The sequence below is a fragment of the Glarea lozoyensis genome (assembly GCF_000409485.1).
Source record: "Glarea lozoyensis ATCC 20868 chromosome Unknown GLAREA5, whole genome shotgun sequence".
Taxonomy (NCBI): domain Eukaryota; kingdom Fungi; phylum Ascomycota; class Leotiomycetes; order Helotiales; family Helotiaceae; genus Glarea; species Glarea lozoyensis.
The window spans coordinates 2,061,942-2,078,788 of record NW_007361000.1 but is presented as its reverse complement, the minus strand read 5'-3'; the positions used below and the strand labels follow the sequence as shown (position 1 = coordinate 2,078,788).

General features: G+C 46.2%; 6 protein-coding genes across 6 annotated transcripts; 2 read left to right on the top strand and 4 right to left on the bottom strand.

The window, feature by feature from the left end:
- Positions 1–562: 562 nt before the first annotated feature.
- Positions 563–1,223, bottom strand: GLAREA_04870 (NTF2-like protein; the record flags this gene model as incomplete). The annotated part of the gene is made up of 4 exons (XM_008087247.1): positions 563–685; positions 739–868; positions 926–1,104; positions 1,155–1,223. The coding sequence occupies 4 exons, from the start codon at positions 1,221–1,223 to the stop codon at positions 563–565; spliced, it is 501 nt and encodes a 166-aa protein (XP_008085438.1).
- Positions 1,224–1,651: 428 nt separating this feature from the next.
- GLAREA_04869 (P-loop containing nucleoside triphosphate hydrolase) lies at positions 1,652–5,386 on the bottom strand (the record flags this gene model as incomplete). The annotated part of the gene is made up of 2 exons (XM_008087246.1): positions 1,652–5,242; positions 5,297–5,386. The coding sequence occupies 2 exons, from the start codon at positions 5,384–5,386 to the stop codon at positions 1,652–1,654; spliced, it is 3,681 nt and encodes a 1,226-aa protein (XP_008085437.1).
- A 413-nt stretch (positions 5,387–5,799) lies between these two features.
- GLAREA_04868 (Nucleic acid-binding protein) lies at positions 5,800–8,414 on the top strand (the record flags this gene model as incomplete). The annotated part of the gene is made up of 4 exons (XM_008087245.1): positions 5,800–5,848; positions 5,901–6,160; positions 6,212–8,269; positions 8,322–8,414. The coding sequence occupies 4 exons, from the start codon at positions 5,800–5,802 to the stop codon at positions 8,412–8,414; spliced, it is 2,460 nt and encodes an 819-aa protein (XP_008085436.1).
- A 1,571-nt stretch (positions 8,415–9,985) lies between these two features.
- On the top strand, positions 9,986–10,978 carry GLAREA_04867 (uncharacterized protein; the record flags this gene model as incomplete). The annotated part of the gene is made up of 3 exons (XM_008087244.1): positions 9,986–10,292; positions 10,351–10,867; positions 10,927–10,978. 3 exons carry the CDS (start codon positions 9,986–9,988, stop codon positions 10,976–10,978), a joined length of 876 nt encoding a protein of 291 aa, XP_008085435.1.
- A 409-nt stretch (positions 10,979–11,387) lies between these two features.
- Positions 11,388–11,912, bottom strand: GLAREA_04866 (uncharacterized protein; the record flags this gene model as incomplete). The annotated part of the gene is made up of 1 exon (XM_008087243.1): positions 11,388–11,912. One exon carries the CDS (start codon positions 11,910–11,912, stop codon positions 11,388–11,390), a length of 525 nt encoding a protein of 174 aa, XP_008085434.1.
- A 3,119-nt stretch (positions 11,913–15,031) lies between these two features.
- GLAREA_04865 (uncharacterized protein) lies at positions 15,032–15,454 on the bottom strand (the record flags this gene model as incomplete). The annotated part of the gene is made up of 1 exon (XM_008087242.1): positions 15,032–15,454. One exon carries the CDS (start codon positions 15,452–15,454, stop codon positions 15,032–15,034), a length of 423 nt encoding a protein of 140 aa, XP_008085433.1.
- Positions 15,455–16,847: the final 1,393 nt, after the last annotated feature.

Sequence of the window (16,847 nt, the reverse complement as noted above, 5' to 3'; positions counted from 1 at the left end):
CCCCCTCGAGTTCCTTTCTTAGGTTTGAGTTTTTCATGAACCTGGAGTATCTTATCTCCAGTTGTAGTGTTGATTGAGTCGATTTGGGATGATTAAATCGCGCTACCCAAAACTTGACTCGACGCATTCAAGATTATGTCTCCAGCATTTAACAAACAGTATAGATGCTAATCAATGCTGGTATCTAGGTAAGCCCTCAACAATTCATGAGAGATTTGCACTTACATTTTCCATTCCATAACTAGCAGAACGTGGGCTCGAGCCTATGCCACTCGATGATCGGTAATGCTATGTCAGTATTCTAGAAGCTGCAAAAATACACGGAGAAAGAAAGAAATGGGACAATAGGCATCCGGCGAAATGTGAGCGAAAAGTGATCAATAAATTCTCAATTTACCAGAGAATTGCGCGAGATCCAGAGGCCTTTCGATACCGACAGCACCACTATGTGCAAGAGGCTCACTATTCCTTTTCGAAATGAAAAAGATCCCGACTCCGTACAAAATTTTCCTCGCTACTCTGCTGCTGAAGGAGAATCACGAATATACGCCAGATAAGAAAATCAGTCCATCGCAGAGTAGACATCCCAATTCCCAGCAGCCCACACCAAATCAGCCTTTAACTTTGAGATCCTCCAAGGATTACCCGCTTGGTTCGTCCGTGTAAGCTCGATATGATATCGACCCTACCACCTTATCAGCATATTCATCCAGAAGTCACAAAATTCAGAACAAATACCCCGTTCCTAGTATCCGAATCCCCTTTCGCCCCCTTCCTCGACAAATTGACCGTACAATTCGCCAACACTGTCGCAGTCTCCGGAACGTCAACGCCCGCACCAGGCTGCGGCAATTCAATCAAGATACCTCTAAACCATCAATCAGCTCGACCCACATCCACCATCCCCGTTCTCAAAAATACTTACGTAGTAACATGCTGCCAACTATCCATCTTCGAAATCTGCTTCGCCCAACTATCAACCTGCTCCTCCCCATTGACCAACTTCGGCTCTCCACTAAACATACTCGTGTAATCGACGAGGACTTTGGTGTGGAAGACTTCTTTTTTGAGGGCTTCGATGCGGGACATGTCGAGGTACATTGACTACTACTGTTTTAGTAATAAATTAAGGGGAAATGTTAGGGGAGACGTACCATTTTAGTCACGGTATCGTGGATATTAGCTCTATCCAAAAGATAGTTTTGGATATCGTAGGTTGTCATCCTGAATGGTTACTTTGGTACTTTCTGATGTTTATGTACGAAGTAAGTGAAAAGCAAGAGTTGATGGAGGTCCTAAACTCAGATTTGGCCCTTGAATACAATCGAGCTTTATATAAGCATAAGTCCTTACGTGAATTCCTACGTGAATTCCAATGATCGAAGGGAGATATACATATATATATATATATATATGTACGGTCAAGACTAATACCAACAAAAAGTCTCCGGTTACACAGAGGCATCGGCGCCGAGTCCAGGTTCGGTCTAGACTCCTTGTTCGCGTTAACACCGGGCTCTTAAATCCGGACGTTCTTGGCCAAGATATCATCTCAGCGTTCCACAAGGTATCCCACCAACTCATTTAGCCATGAAACTTGAACCATCCACCCAATCACAAAAATTATATCATTCAAACTTTTATCAGCTACTTACATCAAACTAGTCCTCCCACCAACCTCCCTCCCCCCCTCACCACTCCTCATAACCCCATCCCTACCCTCCACAAACTCCCTATACACCGCGCCCAGCCTCTGCCGTTCCTGCGCACTAATACTAGCCCTCGTACTCTTCAGACTCTTCTCCACATGTTTCCACGCAATCATAACCTCCTGATGTTCCTTCTCCTCCTTTCCATCCTTAATATGTTTATTTGAAAGAGGATGACGTGCGAGTTTCGCGCGTTTTTTGGTGGCTTTGATCTCGGCGAGTTTCGCGGAGATGGCGAGGCGTTCGGCGAGGAGTTTGGATTTGTTGGTTCCGGTGCTGGATTGGTCTGCGAGGTCTTCGTCGAGACCGTAGCGGAATTGTATGAACTCCTGATTTTTAGACACGCCATTTGATTTCTTGCCGACGTCGGTATGGTCCTGGTCGCCTAGGACATCGTGGATGGCTTCGAGATGGGCGTTGTAGATTAGGGCTTGCAGGTCTGCGCCGCTGTAGCCGTCTGTTCGAGAGGCGATTTCGGTGAGGGAGGAGATGACTTCGTCGGATAGTTTTAGCTTCTTGCCGAGCGCGAGGAGGATGTCGATGCGGTCTTCGAGGGAGGGGAGGTCGCAGATGAGACTTTTGTCGAGACGGCCGGGGCGGAGAAGGGCGGGGTCGATGAGGTCGGGTCGTGATGTTGCTGCTAGGACGTAGACGCCGGATAGACCTTCTGCGCCGTCCATTTGGGTTAGGAGTTGATTGACTACACGGTCTGTAACGCCTGTAGAGTCGTGGCCTCTTTTTGGGGCAATGGAGTCAAATTCGTCGAAGAATAGAACGCATGGTCTGGCTGCTTCTGCTCGCTCGAAAAGATCTCTGACGGACTTCTCAGATGCTCCGATGTATTTGTTGAGAATTTCAGGACCTTTGACGGAGATGAAATTCAGACCACATTCTCCTGCCACAGCAGAAGCCAGCATGGTCTTTCCACATCCAGGATAACCATATAACAGCAGACCAGACCGCAGTCGAAGCGGACATTGTGCGAATATAGGAGCATATGTCGTAGGATACTGGAGGGTTTCTAACAAGATCTTTCGAGTAGCATGGAGACCTCCAATTGAGGCGAAAGTGGTTGTGCTTGTTTGCAGCGTAACGTTTCGTAAGGATGCTGGTGTAAATCCTTTTAAAGCTTTATCAAAGTCTCCTCGGTTCAAGTCAACAGCATGGGAATCTTTATCATCCGGGGATTCTGACACAGATCGGATCAATGCTTCACTGCGAGCTCGAGAAACAAGTAGGACTAAATCTCCCGGCATATATCCATCCGTCTCCCCTGACAAATCGAGAAAGTCGAGATCGGGAGAAATGACAAATCCATCTGCTTTCCCGCCTCTGTGACTTCTACTGACTACACTTGAGCCGTCCATCCAGCCGCCATCTTCGTGGCCGACGCTGCCATTGGCGGTTACAGGACGACTGCCATTGCTAACGCTGCTAACGTCTCGTGTGTGATGGATCTTGTCAGAAGCATTTTGCCTCACTACCATTTCCACAACCCTCCTTCGTGCCTCTTTATTCGGAGCTTTCAGCGCCACAATTTCACGGACGACATGACCGCCTACAATCACATTGTGTAAGGACTCCTTTGCCTGTGCCGTAGCAAAGAGAACTATTCCACTGTCTCTCCCAGAATACTGACGAACAATACTACATATTCCCTCGCTTATCTGGCGACTTCGACCATTGTCGTTCCCAACTTCGAGCTCTGTTTCAGCAGGACAGATTTTGTCGAGGTCATCTAAGATAACGAGAGACTTTCCGCCAAGTCTGGCTCCCCAGGATGCGTCCATGAACATTCTATTGAAAGTCTCTTTGATAGTAGAGACCTGAGTTTCATGGCTTACTAACTTCCTACATGAAATATACGTGGTGTGAAATAAAGTATTTGCCCTCAATCGGTGAGCAAGAAGATGTGCCACAGAACTCTTGCCTGATCCAAGCGCTCCGGTCAATAGCACAGACGACATATGTAAAAGATGTGACTGCAATTGCTCAATGAGGCTGTCTATTCCAACGAGAGATGGAGCAATAACCGGCAGAGGGTCGCCGATGACATTATTCGAAATCGACAAGGGTTTTGGTATCGGCGGTTGCACATCGATCGTAAACTTCCTTTCTGAACCTATAAACCAATGACAAGGTTTCTTCGTAGACTCTGTAGCACGTTGTTCAAATCGAAGAATGCCTCCTGCCCACGCTGGATTCTCACTCGAATTCGCTCCGAGAATGGATCCATCTGTTAGCGGACCATCAAGAATACCGTCCGATTCATCGTCGCCACCATAAATCTTCTGTATTAACATCGAAGTCTCCACTCTCTGGGCATTACTCTCGCCGCCAAACTTGAGACCGTCAGACGCCTTGCTGGAGCTGACGGCAAAAGGAAACACCTTGATGACTTGAGACGCGGATTTAGATGCGGTATCATCCGGACGCTTTGCAGCCGAAGCGCGATCCAGTTGAGGCGGAGCTGGTTCAAGTTTTACAACTCCACCGACAAGTCCCTCACAAGCCATTGAAGAGCAAAGCGATGATGATAGTGCAACATGTTGACTATCAGGCGGATCATCCCAAGGAACAATTCTTGCCACCACCTTCGAAGCTACCTTTCCAACATCCCGCATGATCTCAAGCTCTTGCTGCAGTTTCTGTGCATCAATGGGTGCTTGCAAACTTGGAGGTCTGACAACAGTCACACATGCCCATTTGACTCCTTTTAAAGATCTAGAGAGGAGAACATCTCGGTCAACCCAGACCTTCATACCTTGATTCTCTGCATCTTTTCCAGGATCGAAATATTCTTCGCAGTTGCTTCGGTCCAGCCCTCTAAAAAACATCGCAGGCCTCGCTTCTTCGTGACCACTCTTCCTCCTGACGGTGCTCGCACCACTTCTCCCCCCTGCACTCTTTCTTGATGTCACGCTTCTGCTCTCGCCAGATGATCTGGATGGTTTTGATCTAGTTTTGGGAGCAACAATGACCTCGGCATCGGGTGCCAATTTGGCAAACTGCGCGCTTGACGGCAGCGCAGGCACAAGGGAGGTGATTACTATATTCGCAGTTGACGTAGGAGATAGGTGGAGGGTGAGTGGATGAGGGGCTGCAACAGATCCAGAAGCCGATGTGTAGCTGGGATTCGGTAAAGCTCGTACTTGATGTATGAGGTTGATTTCAAGAAAGTTGGCATGCAATTCTATGATCTCCCAATCATCTGCAGTAAGAGGCTCTATGTTCACAGTATGTGCGACTGGAGGGTCCATGTGTAACGTCGCAGTAATCTTCTGTCCATCTGCTAGACCCAGTGTTCGCGCAAACGTCGCATCTATTTCAACTACCGAGACATCCTGCTCGCGGCCTGTATTGCCTCTTGTGCCAGCGATCCCATCTCTGTTGACAATTGGCGCAAGTTTCCGCTTGCTTTGCATGCCAGTCCATCCGACGAATATCGATTTTGAGGTTGAGCTGCCATTCGAGGTAGTGGGGTTGGATGTAGGTACGCGGTAGTTGAGCTCGACAACGACATTCTGAGCTGGCTTGATGCTATTCAGAACGGAGTTTGAACGACGAAACGGTAGCAGCTAACTCACTGTATTGAGGTTGACAAGCAATGAGCATAAGGATGCTGGTAAATTGACAAGGCAACTTTTGAGGTGGGTGAGGGCAACCTCTGCCGACATGGCCTGGCTGTTTCTTCTAGGTCCCATAGCAAAAAGAGAGAAAGATGTTATGTTGCGAAAGCTCCCCGCGTGAGATACTGCATTTGGGAAACATGAAGCTTCGTGATGCGACCGCTCCGAGCCTCGGTAAAGATAAATGCCAAGCAATCTAGATTTCTGGCCGGTGAGTGGCTTTAAAGAACGCGTGAGCTACGCGCCGACCCGGACGCGACTAGGAAGATCGCATTGCAGGACCCGCCATCTGAAGGGGCAGCTTTGCGACAACCGCGCAATTCAACATATTTCTCGTCCAATTCCGAGCCTATCTTCCTGTACTCTCTAGCAGCACACGAATACCGCGGACCTGACAACAAGACTTCTCCTTCTTGGTCATCTCCATCAAATATTTGACAACTCAGGGGTTTGGCGCAAACATGGCACTCCTACAGTTCAGAGCTCCGGTCAATTATGAGGATCACCAAAGTCAGTCCGAAATCTATTACCACAGTCTGTGCAAGTACTAACGGTCTTTTAGGTGCATTCGAAGGCTTCTTGGAACAGTTCAAGTCTGCCCCAGCAGCTTCGATCACCCATGCGCTAGGAGGCATGACCATCGATGAGGACGATCTGAGCGACGAGTATGACTTTATGGATGAGGATGACGAAGAGCAAAATACACGCAGGCGTTCACGGGCCCAAGCTCAGGAACCCAAATTGAAGTATTTAGAGCTCTTGCAGAGAGTTTCGGACAGATACGAGGAAGAAATCACCATTGATCTGGACGACGTGGAAGAGGTATGAAATGCGCAGCTTGTTGTAAGACCATCAAGAGTAACACTCGAATAGTGGGATCGACAATTAGATGAGAATGAGACACCAATGAAGCTGGTAGAATCGATCGAAACGAATGCGAAGCATTATCTTGATATCTTGTCGAAAGCCGTTGACAAGGTCATGCCACCCCCTACCCGAGAATTGAATTACAAGGATGATGTCCTCGATGTCTTGATGTCGCAAAGGACAGCCCGTAATGCTGCTCTGACACGGGCCGCCGATGAGACTACCGACCCAACAGATGAGCCTGAGCTTTTTCCAGCTGAGCTGACACGAAGATATACCCTCAACTTTAAACCACGGACACGGAGCAGAGAACCTTTAAAAGCTCTTGCAGTAAGACAGGTCCGAGGAGAGCATCTAGGTCATTTGATCACAGTACGTGGAATCACAACACGAGTTTCTGACGTGAAACCAACCGTTGAAGTCAATGCCTACACCTGCGATCGATGTGGTTGCGAAATTTTCCAACCTGTTGGTTCAAAGACCTTCGGGCCATTAGTAGAATGTCCATCTCAAGACTGCAAAACAAATCAGACCAAGGGCCAGCTACACCACTCTACGCGAGCTTCCAAATTCCAGCCCTTTCAGGAAGTCAAGATTCAGGAAATGGCAGAGCAGGTTCCAGTTGGTCATATCCCGAGAATGCTAACTATTCTTTGCCACGGCGCTCTCGTCAGACGCATAAATCCTGGAGACGTAGTCGACGTAGCTGGGATCTTTCTCCCAACACCTTACACTGGTTTCAAGGCTATTCGTGCTGGTCTTCTGACCGATACTTACCTGGAAGCCCAACACGTTATACAGCATAAGAAGGCTTATGAAGATATGAGCACGGATAGCAAAATCTCGCGACGAATCGAGCAATACCAATCTTCTGGTCATCTATACGAGTACCTCGCCAAGTCGATCGCACCTGAGATCTACGGACATCTAGACGTCAAGAAAGCTCTTCTGCTACTTCTAGTCGGTGGTGCGACTAAGGTCATGGGAGATGGTATGAGAATCAGAGGTGATATCAACATCTGCTTAATGGGTGATCCTGGAGTGGCAAAGTCCCAATTGCTTAAATACATTACCAAGGTCGCTCCACGAGGTGTATACACAACTGGTAGAGGTAGCAGTGGTGTTGGTCTTACTGCTGCGGTGATGAAAGATCCCGTCACCGATGAAATGATTCTTGAGGGTGGTGCATTAGTGCTTGCGGATAATGGCATTTGCTGTATCGATGAATTCGATAAAATGGACGACAGCGATAGGACTGCAATTCACGAAGTCATGGAACAGCAAACGATTTCGATCTCTAAGGCAGGCATTTCAACAACCCTCAATGCTCGCACATCTATTCTCGCAGCCGCAAATCCCCTCTATGGTCGATACAACCCCCGGATATCTCCTGTCGAGAACATCAACTTACCAGCAGCCCTCCTTTCCCGTTTCGACGTACTTTTCCTCATCCTGGACACACCAACGCGAGATACAGATTCTCTACTAGCTCAGCACGTAAATTATGTTCACATGAACAACAAGCATCCTGATACTGAAGGTGTGGTGTTTACACCTACTGAAGTTCGACACTACATTGCAAAAGCCAGAACTTTCAGCCCAACCGTACCAACCGCAGTCTCGGAATACATCGTCAAGGCGTACGTTAAGATGCGCGAGCAGCAATCAAGGGACGAGAAAAACAAGAAGCAATTTGCTCACACGTCTCCTCGTACACTTCTTGGTATCGTTCGTCTTTCTCAAGCACTTGCTCGTCTTCGATTCAGCGAGACTGTGGTTCAGGATGACGTTGATGAGGCGCTACGTCTCATTGAAGCCAGCAAAGAGTCGCTCTACCAGGACCAAGATGGTTACCGAAAGGATATGTCACCCAGCTCCCGTATTTACAACATGGTCCGCGCGCTTGCTGAGGCAGGACAATGCAGACCAGCTGATGCTGATGACGATGATGAAGACTCTTTGGGTATGGAACTGAGCATGAAGAAGGTGGAAGACAGAGTGATCGCCAAAGGTTTCACAAAGGATCAGTGGCAGACTGCTGTCATGGAGTACACAAATCTCGATGTAAGTACCCGCTTTCTGCGCTCAAGTTTTGATTTACTAACATTGTTTCTAGATTTGGCAAACTGCTGGCAACGGTACAAGACTTATCTTCATTGTTTCTGAGGCAGCGCATATGGCAAGAGACGCAGAGTTGGAAATGACATAAACACAGGTTACTGTGCCAGGTTAGGGTGGAATTTAGGCGTCTTGGGTCTTCTCATGCTTTGTGGTGTTGGCGTACTAAATGATACCGGTGTCAGAGTAGAGTGTACCTAATTGAATGGTTCTTCTTCAGGCCAAGGTGCCAGGTTTTCTCATCTTGTTGATAAACTCCATCAGTGTGGCACGGCTTTTTTGCGTGGCTGAACGACCACTGTTTAAACTCTATCAGCAATTCGATCTCCGGATGAGAAGTTTCTATGCTTTGGTAGCTCAGCGCTTTGCCGGAAACGTTATTGTAATCCGCAAATTCTGTGTGATCTCGACTCCGCGCTGAACTCCTTGTTCTGATCATAATCACGAAACACCAGTGGCGGTCACCTTCCTTGCTTTTCTTTACTAATCCTTTTTTTCTTCTTTATCCTAAAATTCTATGTTGACCAAAAGCGCAGACGGCCAACTCTATTTTTTGTACTCATCTTCCTGTCTTTTGTAATTATCATTTTTACATTACATACTCACTATCAGACATTATTATATACTCTTAGTCTCTCTCAACCATTGTCTTGCTATGTCTAGACCGATCTTGCTTCTTGGTTACAGCTTTGTTCTCCTGCCTCTTGTCTTGGTGCTTATTTCTTCGAGATTCCTTCAGTTGCGAAATTGTGTGTTGTTTCAACGAGACCGATTAGCCTACATGCTCGGTAGCTGCAGCGTAGGGAAAGCCTTGCGCCCCAGATCAAAGACCACTAAAGTTCGTGGGAGAGCCTGAGTGGCAGTTTAGCCGAAGCCTTCCATAAGCTGTACGTGTTGCACCCTACTGATACCCGTATAAATTGAATAGAAAGGCTGTTGTGATATACAACTGATGAGGTCTCAACAATGCATCATTTGTGCCAATATGAAAAGAGCTGTTTCCTGCTTTTGTACACACCCAGTGGATTTAGTACAATTTTCAAACCGATCTGACAAAAATCACAATCCTGGGGTCGACGTTGAGATGTTCGGCTTTCCACAGTCTTCTGCAAGTGCCGGGGTATTCTGCTTATGGCTGCAATTTTGAAGCCTCATTTGCCAAAGCCTCGCGATTGCGAGACTCTTGGTGGAATCCCGACGAAATGGCGCAGCCGTTTGGCCGTTTGACATGTTGACTGTTATGTTTCTGTACAATCAAGCCTCTCAATGTTCCCAACATAAGCCTATCTGTTTTTATTTAAGTGCACTGGCATGGCTCGGTTTTCGCATAGCCGAAGAGCCTCTCTTCGTTGTGGAGTCGGCCTTCAAACATGGATTCTTTCTTTCAATCCTAGCTCCAAACTACAGAAATTATTCCTCTAGACTCGGTACCAAATGGTTGCTGGTTATTTGGTGATCCTTCTCTGAACCATTCATCTTATGGTGCTGTAAAAAAAAACGTGAGGCTCTCAGCCTGCCTCTGTTCTGCAGGTGCCAGGGGCGTTTTCCTGGTGGTTGCGATCTTTGATAAAGTCAGCCCTCCGCAGAGCTTCATATTTTTCATTCAGAATATGGTTGATTTGCTTTTTGAGTAAACCGTCATGCTTCTCTGTGAAATTCAGTATGAACAGCTCTCCTGCAGCGGTCGAGGGATATCCTAAGCTGGCATGCCACATGGACGCACATCCCGAAAGTTCTATATATCGTCGATTTGGCAGCCTCAATCATAGAAACCTTCTTTATCTGCAAGCAGAATTGGTGCATCTCGAGACCCAGCTTCTACAGCTAGAACACCGCGACAAGCATAGCCAAGTCGGTAGCTCCTCGATATATTCGAAAGATTGGTATTGGCTCAGTTGTTCTGCCGAAGATGGAAATTCAGAGCAGCTGCAAACGGTTCGTATCATTCGAAAGAAGCTCAAGCAATACAGTGGGCGAGCCGCATATCCGAACGCCCAGTACTGTGCTAATATGCTTGAATGAAACAGATGATGCGGTCATTCAGCAATCAACGATTCAAAACCTTCCTTATCCCCGAGCCCACGCTCTAAAAGTTCTTTGGGAGTGGCTTCGAAGGCCTTCAATGGGTAATCGAGGCCTCGTTGGGCTCGATCATCAAATTTGGGGTGGTGAAGACAGTCCTGCGAACCACAACATCGATTTATTAAGCCTCGACGCTACCAAGAATGCGGACGTCTTTTCGAACTGGTTCTCGGAAAAACTGTTAGTTTTCTATCACATAGTAATCGGTAGCCGTTTCCAAAGACGAGTCGATATTGAATCCGGGGTCTGTTCCTATCAGGGCCACATAATCCATAGGTGTATCAGCTGTATTACAGTCGTGGTGGCTTCCTTGATACCGGTTCTAGCCATCGCTGTTCTCTTCTGTGTAAGCTCAATGAAGATTCGGTTGTTGTTGGTGGCACTCTTTACAGTCATCTTCACGATGTCTTTGACCATATTGACAAGCGCTAAGAAGGCAGAGATTTTTGCGGCAACCTCAACGTATGTCATCGATTAACACTCGTACCATTGGTTCAACTGCTAATCCAAGTTTCGTATAGGTTTGCCGCCGTACAAGTGGTGTTCATATCGACTCAGCAATTAAGTGGATGATGCCGACAACTTCCTCTGCTCTGGACTATCAAATATATTCAACTCATCCATACATTTGTCTCAAGTACGTTGAGTATCTTGTTTGATGATCTCGAAAGAAGAAACAGACTTTGTCTGTCATTAATCGCCTGATTAACATATTTGAGATAAGGTCGCGTGCGCGTCGTAATGGAAATCTAATACGTCCCGTTGAAATTGTCTACATCGGGTTCACGACTTCCAACATTAATCCTGCAATTACAACACAATAGCATTGTCCAACCCACTACCAAACTCAGAGATACGCCGGAGAAACTTTCTTAATCCCATACCCCATGGCCATTACGCAAACCCGCTGCCGACAGCAAACGCCGTATATCCATCTCGACTCCTTCGTCCTCTTGCCACCATTTTTTCACTGCCGCGGTCATCAACCTCGAGACTTGGAACCGCTTGAATTTGTGTCTGTTGCGTTTCGAGCATCCTTCTGTTTCTGCTTCTCCTTCTCTTTCTTATGAGCAATGACGTTAGCGTTATTGGCGGCCACTTCGTCCTCGTGTTCTTTCCTCCGCTGCTTGTCCTTAGCACGCTCTTCTGCTGTTTTCTTTTGAGGCACGGGTAGCATACCGCCAAATCCCGCGGTTACCAATATGCCATTATCTCGTATGACCGGGCTGCCTAGAACAATTTGCCATAGCAGGTTCTCCCCTGGGATCACGAGGAAGGTGGTGATAATGACTTTTCGAAAGGCTCGTCCCTTCCACCGGAGAGTAATCTTGCCAATTGCACGAAGCTCCTCTCCATTAAGACAGACACATGCACTCTTGTTCGTAGATTCTTCATCATGCGATTTTGCATCATCGTATTCTGTAACTGCGTGCCGCATGTCCAAGATGTCTCGAACGACTTGGTATGTTATCAAACCATGACCCTCATATCCAGTGTCAAGAATCATCTTTGCGTCTATGTAGGTATTTCTGGCTGGATTGTGAACTTGGACGTCTCTGGTAAACGGCAAATCATGCTTGAGTACTAAGTCAGAACATGTTTCCTACAGGAATGAAGGTAACACAAACATTATAAGAACCCCTTATAGATACAGTGGTCAGCTTCAGTAACACTTTTATAAAGAAATCCAAGAGCAATTTCCAGTAACTGTCTTGCATGTTTTGTTGTTGATCCTTCATATTCAGGTTGTTGTGTCAGGATCCTTTGTCTAAATTATACTCTCAAATTTCCGCAATTATTACTTGACGATGAAGCTATAATGCTGGGATAAGAGCGAATATTTTTGAAAAAGTATTTGCAACACAAGAAGAGTAGGATGATAAAGATGATGATGGACTGCAGCAAGTTACGAGATGTGGAGATACTTGACTTAAGTATAGAGTTTTGATGAGGCTCGCGTTAAACGATCATTAAACTGTGTCACATCGCATGTTTAGAATGGTTAGTGAGGTCAGCGGAAAAGACCCCAGGTCTATGGCGTGCATAGGCGACGTAAGAAATGCCATCCAAACCCGTTTGCAACCAAGGGTTCTGCACTGCCACTTGTTCGTAAAGACGTGATCCGGTACTCAGATCATGAGAAAGTTTACGTCAAAGCGGTAAATCTTATTTTTAAAAATAGTTGAAGTGACTCGAGTACCCGCCGCCCGAAGATGCATTCCCCACGCTTCAAATGCACAATGGCGCTAATAGGCGCAAGCCCTGAACTTGGAACACGTCACAAAACGGATTTTCAAAACTAGTATTGTGATAACTTCTCGGGAATAGTTAGAAAACATATCCTGCCTTCATTCGAAAATCCCATCTAATTATAAACGGTCTTGTTTAGAGTTAATTTGTTTCACGTTGTCCTTCCAAAACCCGAAACCATCCATCCCCTGTCCGGTTGTCCACCCACCCCACCCCTTGAACTATTCCACTAAGGATTGTTGGTTGCTCCTTGCTTACATTGTCATGTTCGTCCTACCGTCGATATTTTGTTGCATTAAATACGATGTGTTAGTTGTGTTGGATGATCTGCCATCACACGTTTTCACGTTGCCCTCTGGCCCGACAAATATAGATTAGAAGTCCACGATCACTTCACTGTTTCGTACTCACACAAATATATCCTTTACAGTTGGGATCTTAACGGACCATTTACTGCTCCGCTCTGTTTCCTAATTGGATACCGGACGAAATCATATGGTGGGGGTGGGGGGTTTTCTTCTCCAGACTATTCTGGGTTCCAGAAGGTGCAATGTCATTGTTCAAGGCCTAGTTGGGCTATCAAACCAAGTCACACCCCTCTGCTGCTATTACCTTAGGTGATCCAGCCCGGGAGACTACTTGACAACCTATAGTACGTCTGTTAATATTGTACTTCAACATGTTGATTTTTAGCTTGACTTTTTTGTTAAGTTTCTCTTCGAGAATTGGGCTGACTGGACGACAACAGGGGGAGTCCAGCTCTGGCTCCATCTCAAACCCAACAATCTCTTGCCGTGCTGTTTCTCTGACGTTTACAGCAATCTTGGTAAAACTCGGTGAGTAAACTTTCTTGGTCCTCCTTGAGATTGCTTAAGAATTCGCGCTATCGTTGTGGCGAACGGTGGCAAACATGAGCGCGGCGGATGTTAACTTTTAACACTCTCTGTGTAAGTGTGGAATTGGAACTGAGCGCAATATTTTAAACTGATGCTTTTGAACTGCTTTACATGATAATTAGTTACGTATTTCTATTATATGATCATCAATTATCTCGCTCAATGACAGTTTTGAATTCTGAGATGCACTTTTGTTCTATCTCTTGCTTCAGAAACTCGAGTAAGCAGACCGAAAGCTCCCAGTTTTTGGAGGTACCTCGAAACTTTTTGTTTTTCCTTCTTACCTATTTACTTGGTACCAGTAAACCTCTTTAAAACGTTATACATATTAACTTCTATGCGACTGCAGGGCAGAGTTAACAAACGGAATTTCGCCTTGAAGACCTCGAAGCTTGCCGTGAGTTTGCAAGGAGTGATTCCCACACAAATGATAAGAAATAGAAACACGGGAATCCTTGGAAGAGATTAGTAAAATGCCAAAGGGGCAAGTGCACAAGCAATCGTTCCTAGAAGCTGACTATCCGATTAAAGAAAGTCTTGGGCGCACTATTAAAATGTGCAGTCTAGAAGAGTCGCCATACATAACCAAAATGAGTGGTGACCATTTTTCCATTCACTCTTTCTGAGTCCTTCAAAAGCACCATCGTTTCATTATCAACTTGACCGAAAAGGACCTCGTCAGAATGCTGTAGTGTGGACGGGTCGAGAATTTCGGGCGCTAGGACTTGTATTCTTCAAAGGTCACTGCTAATGAGATTGTGAGGAAATATTTCGTACACTGCAATTACTGAAGGTTGTGTTTTCTCGATAAGCTCATCCTTCACAGCTCAGAATGCGACGTGCGATTGTCACACGAGGCTTTGGCTGTACGCAGATTTCACTGCACTGACTGGCTTTTAATAGCCCATTGACGGACCAGGGACAGAATTTCGTCACACATCATTTACAACCTAGATTGTAGCACCTAACCAGTTAGTGAGCTCATTCAATACCCGATTCAAGCACGCAAAACGTGCTTAGCAGCTCTCGGTCAACTTCCACGTATGTTCTGATTCCGCTCATCATCTTGATTTCTATATCTGACAGCTGCTCCGTTCTTTTAGGGTTGCGCCTGTTCAAGTGGTTTTTATATCGACACGTCAATTAGATGGATGATGAAGCTGGAAGACATGTTGGACTTGATATCTTGTCTGCATTGAATTTGGAGCTACCAACATCACCGCGTCAGAAACTACACCCGTGATTTTATGATAACCGCTACAGTCTAGACCTCTAATGTGTTTTTCGCAACTCAACATCCTTCTACGTATATGTCGCCAAACAAACCAGAAGTCTCAGAAAAGGAAACATAATAGTCAGCATAAATATGATCCATCTGATCCGATCCTGCCAGGTTCCTGCGAATGTATAAAGTGACATTTGAAACTATCAGTTTCCTCTCCACGTCATCCCCACCGAACGTAACATTTGCCAAATTTGGTCATTTCGAAGATCTAGAGTCTTTTGCTTTCTTAGCACTGGCATGTCGAGCGTCCTGTTGTTTGTCTTTCTTATGAGTTGCAACCTTCGCGTTGTTGGCAGCAACCTCATCCGCATGTTGTTTCTTCCGCTCCTTATCCTTTGCGTGCTCTTCAGCCGATTTCTTTCGCGGCAAGGGCACCATCCCTCCAAGTCCTGTAACTTTCATGATCCCATATTCATGTATTGTTGGGGCACCTAGGATGATCTGCCACGGCTTGTCTCCAGAGATCACCAAAAATGTGGTAACGAACATTCTACGAAAAGACTTGCCAGTCCATTGGAGCGTGATCTCTCCATATGGATAAAGCATTTCGCCGTTAAGAAGAATGAATCCTTGCTCTTCTCGATCCGTGCTGCCAAATGTGACTATTTCATGAGACATGTTTAGGACCTCTGCGACAGCTTGATCTGTGATGACTCCTCGAACCTCACATCCTGTATCAAGCATCATTCTTGCTTCCAAATACACATTTCTACAACGTTCCAAAACCTTAATATCTCTGATAAACGGATAACCACACTTTTCTATCAATGAGTAGGTGTTGTTTAAGGAGGATGGGTTTTGAGAGGGCTTACATCTCTTGTGCACGCCTTGGATGGCTCTTTGCTCATTCCTAGCAACCGAGAGAGTGCTGTCATATGGCTCTCCCGCTTAAGGTTCTTCTTGGTAACCATACTTGATGAGATGGCTGCTAGCTTCCTGGCTCTGATTTTAGAAGTTAACCATGGAAGGAAGTCATAGAAGTCTGTTACTGCTATTATAGTCTCAAGATTTTGTCATAGCCAATTAGAGTTATCACTAAATCACCGTCAGCAACTCTCTGTTTTTCGTGTTCCACATACATTTGCTGTCCTTAAGAAAATGTCACCATACTCATCCGCTGGCGATTCGATTCGAAATCAGCCAATAGTAGCTCTAGTGGGCAATGAACATATTCTACGCCCCATGCCGGTGCACGACGCACGACATAATCTTAGCGTTACGAATAATTGGGAATTTTCTATCCCGTCTCCCACGTGTGACGCAAAAGGTGGCCGATTTTGGTACTTCTGATGATACATTATATCAGAGGATGCGTGGGGGGGCACCGGGGCCGTAAATTGTTGATATCGCTGTCTCAGTATCACAGGAGCTGGTTCTGTCAATCATTCAAACTTTAATCTTACAGCATCCAATGGCGTTGAATAGATGCGCTCCAACTACTATTGTTGGGGGCTTTCAAATAGAGTCCAATTTTGCTAAAATAAAATATGCTCATGGGAGCGTTTAAGTTGATAAAACACCAGAAGAGCTAGCGGCGCCTCACTCTGCGGAGACTATCCCTCTTTAAAGATCCCAAGTTTCAGCAAATCACCCCTTAAGCTAGGCCTGGCTTCATGAGGTGGTCTTTATTCACAGATCACCTCTTGTACCACGTACCGTATGCGTCCGTCTAGTTTGCATCAAATCTATGCCAGAGGAACTTTGTACACGTACTAGGATAATTGTAGCCTCACTCTATCACGTGGTCCGGATTATCATCGTACCAGATAGGCTGTCTTCTCGCGAATTGGGCAGTTGCAGGAGACAGTCCTGGAAGGCCTCTCCAAATCCGCTGAGATAGGAACGGGGCCAGTAACGAGCTAGTATAGAAGGATCTGTGCAGTGCTCTGAGTCACAACCTTGTGATCGTACCGTACAGTTCGATGACTTCCGGGTGTCACCGTGTCAGCCCGGGCATGAAAGGTCCGTCGCTGGTCAGCGATGCACCTCGCCGAAAGCTTGGTTGACGTCG